Source organism: Podarcis pityusensis (assembly GCF_964106645.2).
Source record: "Podarcis pityusensis genome assembly, chromosome: 12".
NCBI classification, from domain to species: domain Eukaryota; kingdom Metazoa; phylum Chordata; class Lepidosauria; order Squamata; family Lacertidae; genus Podarcis; species Podarcis pityusensis.
The window spans coordinates 3,634,677-3,643,969 of record NC_138037.1 but is presented as its reverse complement, the minus strand read 5'-3'; the positions used below and the strand labels follow the sequence as shown (position 1 = coordinate 3,643,969).

Below are 9,293 nucleotides of genomic sequence, written 5' to 3'. Positions count from 1 at the left end.
GTAGGGAGAGAGAGCGAGAGAGAGCGTCACGTGCTTTCCTCCCTCACTTCCGGATGAAGGGGAGGGGGAAAGAGAACTAATGACGCGCTTCCGGGACGCGGAGCACATGACCCACCGGCAAACCATAGACTTACGAAAGTTGAAACTGGGGAGGGGGGAAACGTGAAGAGGGATACCGAACTTCGGGTAGACTCTGGCTTTGGAGGAGGACACGCGTCCTGGTTCGTTTCAGACGTTACTAGGGGGCGGGGGGAGGTTTTGGCAGCGGGGTGAAAGGGAGGAAGGGGGCAGTTGTGGGTCAGAAGAGCCTCCCTCGCTTAGCCCATCCCAGGCAGGTAGGAGCGAAGGGAACAGGGCTGGGATTCAGTCCTTGTTGTTGTTTGTTTGTTTGTTGTAGTGGTGGTTTTGTTTTTTTTAATGGATTCCATCATCCAATGTTTATTAGGGTGGGAAACTTTAGTCCATAAAAAAAAGACCCTTTCTTTCTCAACCCCACCCCCTCCCCACAACAAGACAATCCAATTTAAGTCACGGTGGGGCCATTAATTACTTATTTAATGAAATTTATAGACCTCTTGATTGTGATGCTGCAGCATTCTGCAATAACTGCAGCTTCCAGCTCAAAAGGCACCCTCCCAATGTCAGACAGTTGGCATTGTTATTGCACTCTCGGTGCACGCTAAGGGTTTTCCACTGGCCGGGTCACAAGAGTCAAACGCAATGCTGAAAGCAGTTTGAAATGATTACAATCGCAGGACTAAGAAAGTGCAATTAGAATGAAATGAGATGAGTAACTACACAACCTTTAGAAGACACCCGAAGGCAGCCCTGTATAGGGAAGTTTATTTAAATGTTTAAGGGTTTATTAAGATTTTATATATGTTGGAAGCTGCCCAGAATGGCTGGGGCAACCCAATCAGATATTAATAATACAGTGGTACCTCGGGTTAAGTACTTACTTCGTCCCGGAGGTCCGTACTGAACCTGAAACAGTTCTTAACCTGAAGCACCACTTTAGCTAATGGGGCCTCCTGTTGCTGCTGTGCCGCTGCTGCACGATTTCTGTTCTCATCCTGAAGCAAAGTTCTTAACCTAAAGCACTATTTCTGGGTTAGCGGAGTCTGTAACCTGAAGCGTGTGTAACCTGAAGTGTCTGTAACCCGAGGTACCACTGTACAGTCATACCTCGGGTTACAGACACTTCGGGTTGCATTTTTTTTGGATTACGGACCGCCGAAAACTGGAAGTACCGGAACAGGTTACTTCCGGGTTTCGGCGATTGCGTTAAATCAAGCTTTACACATGTGCAGAAGCTCCAAATCGCAACCCGCGTGTGCGCAGACGCACCACTGCGGGTTGCAAACATGCATCTCGCATGGATCACGTTCATTATCCATTGTAATAATAACAATAATAATCATTTATTATCTATACCCTGCCCATCTGGCTGGGTTTCCCCAGCCACTCTGGGGGGCTCCCAACAGAATTAAAAGCACAATAATAGAACATCAAACATTAACACATTCCCTAAACAGGGCTGCCTTCAGATGTCTTCTAAAAGTCTGGTAGTTGTTTATTTCCTTGACATCTGATGGGAGGGTGTTCCACAGGGCGGGTGTCACCACTGAGAAGGCCCTCTGCCTGGTCCCTGTAACCTTGCTTCTTGCAGGGAGGGAACTGCCAGAAGGCCCTTGGAGCTGGACCTCAATGTCCAGGCTGAATGATGGGGTGGAGACGCGCCTTCAGGTATACTGGGCCGAGGTCGTTTAGGGCTTTAAGGGTTTATTATTATTGAATAGGACATCTCTATTTTCATCAGAGAAATGTTGGAAGGTATGAGGTCCAGCGCCAAGGGCCTTCTGGCAGTTCCCTCGCTGCGAGAAGCCAAGTTACAGGGGACCAGGCAGAGGGCCTTCTCGGTAGTGGCACCCGCCCTGTGGAACGCCCTCCCACCAGATGTCAAAAAGAAAAACAACTTCCAGAGTTTTAGAAGACATCTGAAGGCAGCCCTGTTTAGGGAAGCTTTTAATATCTGATGAATTATTGTATTTTAGTATTTTGTTGGATGCCGCCCAGAGTGGCTGGGGAAACCCAGCCAGATAGGCGGGGTATAAATTGATGATGATGATTATGATGATATAATCATCAGACATATACTGAGCTAGGTAAACTGAGTAGCCATAATGAAATTTCCTATATACATCAGGACGGCAAATCCCATGAATAAAGCGAAAGAGTTCCAGTCCTTGCATATAATTTTCTCCCCTTTTGTTCCAGGTCTGCGCAACCAGTTTTTGTGAAACATGCAGAAGATTGGGTGTTAGGCCTCGTCCGTCTCAAGATGGCGGTGCCCACGAGTGAGTGCTGTAAAGTGCTTGGGGATGCCCAGCTCCCGGGCGGAGCAGCGCCATACGGGAACTTCCCCGATTACTCTCGCTTCCACCCACCGGAGGGACGCATCCAGCTCTTGCCCAGCGCGTTGCTGAGCCAGCTGTTCCCTAACCCACGTGCAAAGCCCCTTTTGGGGCTGGATGTGGGGTGCAATTCGGGGGAGCTCAGCGTCGCCCTGTACAGGCACCTCCTGGGGCTTCAGGAGACCCAAGCCTGCCAGGAGCACCTGAATGAACTTCGCCTTTTCTGCTGCGACATTGACGCTGGGCTGATCGAGAGAGCCAGGCAGCAGAACCCCTTCCCTGCTTCTGTTTCCTACGCCGTCCTCGACATCATGGACCCCGACGCAAGGGAGACGGTGTTGAGCTCCTACCTAGGCAACTTTGGCCACTCCACGTTTGACATTGCCTTCTGTATGTCCGTGACCATGTGGATCCACCTCAATCATGGAGACTGTGGCCTGGTGACGTTCTTGTCTTATCTTGCGTCTAAAAGCACCTACTTGCTCCTCGAACCCCAGCCGTGGAAGTGCTACCGGTCCGCTGCCCGGCGCCTGCGGAAACTGGGCAGGCACGACTTTGACCACTTCCGATCCCTCGCCATCAACGGGGACGTGGCTGAGAGGATAACCCGGATCTTGACCACCGACTGTGGCATGGAACTGGTGTCTTGCTTTGGAAGCACGGGCTGGGACAGGAGCCTCTTGCTATTTAAATCAAAAGAGGCTCAGGATCTGGTGTGACTGAGGACGGCATCTGGCTGGAGAGAATAAGAGGGGAGTGTTCTGGGAAAGGCTAATTGTTATCTACAGTTCTGTGACTGCACTGAAAGTGAGGTAGAGAGGAGTCCAATTCATTTTGTTGTTTCTTTAAGTACTTTGTAAAAGGTTCCCATTCTTCTTTAAAGTCACAGTTGTCCTTATCATGTAGTTTGTGCGTCAATTTCGCCAGTTAGATATAGTCCATCAATTTCCCTTGCCACAGTACTTTTGTCGGGATTTCTTCGTTCTTCCCTCCTTGTGCTATTAAGACTCTTGCCGCCATTGTCGCATACAAACGGCCTCGGCCCAGTATACCTGGAGGAGCGTCTCCACCCCCATCTGCCTGGACACTGAGGTCCAGCGGCGAGGGCATTCTGGCGGTTCCCTCCCTGCAAGAAGCAAAGCTACAGTGGTGCCCCGCAAGACGAATGCCTCACAAGACGAAAAACTCGCTAGACGAAAGGGTTTTCCGTTTTTGCGTTGCTTCGCTAGACGAATTTCCCTATGGGCTTGCTTCGCAAGACAAAAACGTCTTGCGCTTTTTTTTAAAAGCCGCTTGAAGAGGCGCAGTTGCAACGGACCGTGCTTCGCAAGACGAAAAACATCGCAAGACGAAAAGACTCGCGGAACGAATTCTTTTCGTCTTGCGAGGCACCACTGTACAAGGGAACCAGGCAGAGGGCCTTCTCGGTAGTGGCACCCTCTCTGTGGAACACCCTCCTATCAGATGTCAAAGAGATAAACAACTACCTGACATTCAGAAGACATCTTAAGGCAGCCCTGTTCAGGGAAGTTTTTAATGTATGACATATTAGTGTATTTTTTGTATTTGTGGAAGCTGTCCAGAGTGGCTGGGGAAACCCAGCCAGATGGGCGGGCTACAAATAATAAATTATTATTATTATTATTATTATTATTATTACATGAATATATTCTTCAGTTTCGTTGGCAGGTCTTTTCCTACAATCCCTAACAAAAATGCTTCAGATTTTTTTTACAAATGTTAATTGGAACATTTTCTTCAATTCATTGTATATCATTTCCCAATTTTTTAAAATTTTGTTTTGAATAAACAAACACAAATTTATTATTGGTAACCTATAGGCAGATAATTTAAGGATCTTTACAATTTTATAATATGCAGAGAATAACACGTGCTGAAAAACCAGAGAGAGGAGCTGAGGGAAGTCTGGGTGGTTTTTTCTTGGGGAGCTGGGAGGGAAAATTGGGGGGGGGGGAAGAATGAGGATGTTATGTCTTTGATAAATTGTTATGCTGAAATTCTTAATAAAAATTATTCCAAAAAAAAGAAAGTGGGGTAGAGAGGAGGGGTTCTCAAACCATCAACCCCCCCCCCCGAGCCCACTGGAGAAGTATGAAAATTACGGACCATTTTAGGCCAAATTGATGCAGAGATTCTAAGTTTGATCTTATATGTTCTACACGCACATACATGCTCCTGACAGTGTTTTTACTCATCTCCTATCATTTCTTCCCCACTTCTCCTTTCACGCTTTAACTTGCACAAGCTATTTCTATTACAGTCATACCTCAGGTTACAGACGCTTCAGGTTGCACGTTTTCGGGTTGCGCACCACGCCGAACCCGTAAGTACTGGAACAGGTTACTTCCGGGTTTCGGTGCTCTCACATGCGCAGAAACACTGAATCGCAACCCGTGCAGCAGCTTCAGCACAGCCCTAGATTTCTTTCTCTCTGAGCCCCTCCACAGTTCTATTTAATGCCGTGCCTATTGCAGAATTTTAGGGGATGCCAGTGCTTGTAATATTTTTTTTGGGTTACTACTGCCCACTTGTGGATTTAATTTTTCCCCCTTTTACATTTCGGGTTGCTCTCTTGTTCCTCATTGCTTCTTTTCCTTATGGAGGCAGATGATGATGATAAAATAATAGCATTCCACCAGCCCCAGCCTGTGGAGTCCATCTCCTTTTTGCTCCTCCAATTTCGACCCACAGGGGGTTCTTAACTTCCAGGGCTCCAGAGTGCAAAATAGAATAGAGTGCACAATAAATTTTATGCATATTTTGTGGAGGGGATCCCATAGCTTTCAATGGGAATCTGTGAACCCCCAAAAAAGCAAAGGCCCAGTAGGATAAAGTGAAAGAAGTGGGGCCTGCGTTTCTTTTTCTCATTTTCTCCCATCCCATTTCCCATTTTGTGTTAACGTCCTTTGGATTATAAACCCAAGAGCAGCGGCATTGCATTATTGTTGTTGTTAATTATAATGATACATCTATAAAACACTTTGGGGAGCCTGAAGAGCCCCCCCCCCAAAAAACAACAGCCCCCTGCCCAAATTTTTTATTTGTGTTTGTTGTTATTATGGTACATATCTTTTTGGTAGTTTTTATACTGTAAACCGCCTTGTGTTCTTCAGGTGAAGGGTGGTAGAGAAATTTAATAATAATAATTTTTGTAAAAAAAAAAATCACTTTCTTCCCGTCTCCTTTCCTGTGGTGCATCTTTTAGATTGTATGGGGAGAGGGCAGCATATTTTTTATTATTTTTATTATTATTATTATTATTATTATTATTAATCAGTGCTTTTTTCTAGGGGGGCTGCACGCAGGGGGACGCATACCCCTAAACGTTTTGTGAATCTAAGTTTGGCCTCATTGAGGGGCAGTATTTCAATATGGGTAGGAAAATGAGAGTACCCCTAAACATTTTTTTAGAAAAAAGAAGCACGGATTACTACTACTACTAATAATAATAATAATTAAAAAAAATTATTCTGGGAACCTTAAGGGTGGTGGTCAGGGCCAGATTTAGGTTTGATGAGGCCCTAAGCTCCTGAAGGTAATGGGGCCCTTTCTATGTCCAGCTGTCCTGTCAACAACAAATTGTCGCTGTTTTTTGGGTAGAATATATGCTATATGGTAATTTACGGACCTCATAGGTATCTCAAGCCATTTGCACATGTTGCCTTGCAATCAGTCCATGCAGAATTTAGGCACCCTATATATATAGAAAGGAGCAAACCAGGGATATTTGAGGGAGCAGGCAGGGCCCAAGACTTACATCATAGGAGCCTACACAACACACAACACTTTTTGTTAGGTTTTATTTTATTATCTTCTATTTTGGAAATGTACACCCAGTTTTTTTGTTCCTTTAATTTTGGCCCCCCCCCCCCAAGAGAGTGGGGCCCGAAGCATGTAATGCCTTAAGAGAGAATATTATGAAAATGATATACAGGTGGTACATAACTCCAGTCAAGCTTGCAAAAATCTATCATTTGCCTGATAATAAATGTTGGAAATGTAAAGAAACTGATGGTACATTTTTTCACCTTTGGTGGACGTGCCCAAAGATTAAGGCTTTCTGGGAGATGATATATAATGAATTTAAAAAGGTATTTAAATATACCTTCCTGAAGAAACCAGAGGCCTTTCTCTTGGGCATAGTCGGCCAAACGGTGTTAAAAAAGGATAGAACTTTCTTTATGTATGCAACAACAGCAGCAAGAATACTCATCGCAAAGTATTGGAAGACACAAGAACTTCCCACGCTGGAGGAATGGCAGATGAAATTGATGGACTATATGGAATTGGCGGAAATGACTGGCAGAATCCGTGACCAGGGAGAAGAGTCGGTGGAAGAAGATTGGAAGAAATTCAAAGATTACTTAGAGAAATATTGCAAAATTAATGAATGTTAGAGTGATGTTGGATTGAAATTAAGTGGCTTCTAGCTGTACAGGTTTTAAAATTATATATAGATCAAGATTAAGGATTAGGATTAAAAAGGTTAAAAGAATGGAAAATTGGTTTTTAATAGGTAAAAATTAATGTTATATTAAGATTAAGGATGGGATTAAAAAGGAGGGAAAGGAATTGCTGGACAAACAAACTGAACTGGAATACAAAAGAGGTATGAGGAGGTCCGAGAAACAAGTAAATGTAAAAGTAGTGATGAAAAGAAGGAATTGTTTTTAACTGTTTTTATTCTTTTTTCTTTTTGTATTCTGTATTGTGTATTTTTCTTTTTATTTTTAAATTCTTTTTTTTTTATTAATGTGATTCTTTTCATGTGAAACTTTAATAAATATCATTTAAAAAAAAAAAGAGAGAGTGGGGCCCATTGCTAAGGCTTGTTTAGCCTATACGTAAATCCGGCCCTGGTGGCGGGAAACCGCTCCGAGCGAGGGAGCCGATAAACGGCCAAGCGACCGTGCGGCGCCGAGGCCTCCTCCGTCCCCTCACACCGAGGCGACCGTGAGGGGCTCGCCACACACACACACACACACACCCGCCCCGCCGTGTGTTGCGTTTATTGTGTGTTTTGTGCATATTGTGCGACGCGGGGGGGGGGGGCGGGATACACATAGCCCCCTTTCTCCACGCCCCTCGAGCCTTTTCGCCTTTCCTCCGCCGCTTCGGGCCTTCCTCCGGGAAGCGCCCGGTCGGCGGCCCCCGAGGGCCCCCCTCAGACTCCCGGCGACGCGTCGCCTCAGAGGCGCCGCTCCCGCCGCCGCGTTCCTCCTCCTCCCCCGGCCATGTTTCCCACCCGCGCTTCTTCTCCTCAGCGGGCGCCTGAGGGAAACGGGCCCACGAATGGCGCCCCTCAGACCAGCCGCCCCTCAGAAGGAAGGGGGAACGATAAAGCGGGACGGAGCGATAGTCCCTTTTCCCTCGCTCCTTCTCCCTCGGCCGTGTTTCCCGTCCCCGCTTCTTCTCCTCCTCGTTGGGCGGCTGAGGGAAACGGGCCCACCAATGGCGCCCCTCAGAGCAGCCGGCGAGAGGAAGGGGGAACGAGAAAGCGGGACGGAGCGATATTCCCTTTCTCCTCGGCCGTGTTTTCTTCTCCTCGGTGGGCGCCTGAGGGGAACGGGCCCACGAATGGCGCCCCCTCAGACCAGCCGCCCCTCAGAAGGAAGGGGAAACGATAAAGCGGGACGGAGCGATAGTCCCTTTTCCCTCGCTCCTTCTCCCTCGGCCGTGTTTCCCATCCCCGCTTCTCCTCCTCCTCGTTGGGCGGCTGAGGGAAACGGGCCCACCAATGGCGCCCCTTAGAGCAGCCGGCGAGAGGAAGGGGGAACGATAAAGCGGGACGGAGCGATAGTCCCTTTTCCCTCGCTCCTTCTCCCTCGGCCGTGTTTCCCACCCGCGCTTCTTCTCCTCATCGGGCGCCTGAGGGAGACAGGCCCACGAATGGCGCCCCTCAGAGCAGCCGGCGAGAGGAAGGGGGAACGATAAAGCGGGACGGAGCGATAGTCCCTTTTCCCTCGCTCCTTCTCCCTCGGCCGTGTTTCCCATCCCCGCTTCTCCTCCTCCTCGTTGGGCGCCTGAGGGAAACGGGCCCACCAATGGCGCCCCTCAGAGCAGCCGGCGAGAGGAAGGGGGAACGATAAAGCGGGACGGAGCGATAGTCCCTTTTCCCTCGCTCCTTCTCCCTCGGCCGTGTTTCCCATCCCCGCTTCTCCTCCTCCTCGTTGGGCGGCTGAGGGAAACGGGCCCACCAATGGCGCCCCTTAGAGCAGCCGGCGAGAGGAAGGGGGAACGATAAAGCGGGACGGAGCGATAGTCCCTTTTCCCTCGCTCCTTCTCCCTCGGCCGTGTTTCCCACCCGCGCTTCTTCTCCTCATCGGGCGCCTGAGGGAGACAGGCCCACGAATGGCGCCCCTCAGAGCAGCCGGCGAGAGGAAGGGGGAACGATAAAGCGGGACGGAGCGATAGTCCCTTTTCCCTCGCTCCTTCTCCCTCGGCCGTGTTTCCCATCCCCGCTTCTCCTCCTCCTCGTTGGGCGCCTGAGGGAAACGGGCCCACCAATGGCGCCCCTCAGAGCAGCCGGCGAGAGGAAGGGGGAACGATAAAGCGGGACGGAGCGATAGTCCCTTTTCCCTCGCTCCTTCTCCCTCGGCCGTGTTTCCCATCCCCGCTTCTCCTCCTCCTCGTTGGGCGGCTGAGGGAAACGGGCCCACCAATGGCGCCCCTCAGAGAAGCCGGCGAGAGGAAGGGGGAACGATAAAGCGGGACGGAGCGATATTCCCTTTCTCCTCGGCCGTGTTTCCCGCCCGCGTTTCTTCTCCTCAGCGGGCGCCTGAGGGAGACGGGCCCACGAATGGCGCCCCTCAGAGCAGCCGGGTGGAACACGGCCGAGGGAGAAGGAAAGAAAAGGGA

At 49.0% G+C, this 9,293-nt stretch overlaps 1 protein-coding gene across 3 annotated transcripts in view; it reads left to right on the top strand.

Moving 5' to 3' along the window:
* The first annotated feature begins 67 nt into the window (after nucleotides 1-67).
* The window catches only part of BCDIN3D (BCDIN3 domain containing RNA methyltransferase), a 108,714-nt gene continuing 99,488 nt past the window's right edge, over nucleotides 68-9,293 (top strand). Inside the window, exons 1-2 of one of the 3 annotated variants that reach the window (XR_013977820.1) lie at nucleotides 68-221; nucleotides 2,278-3,506. Coding sequence is in view for 2 of the 3 variants with exons in the window: in XM_080974279.1 (XP_080830405.1) it covers nucleotides 2,342-3,133 (792 nt within the window). In the remaining variant the exon portion in view is untranslated. Of the gene's footprint in view, nucleotides 222-248; nucleotides 336-2,277; nucleotides 4,071-9,293 lie in introns of those variants that run through there. The other 2 variants (XM_080974279.1, XM_080974278.1) reach the window with 2 other exon arrangements.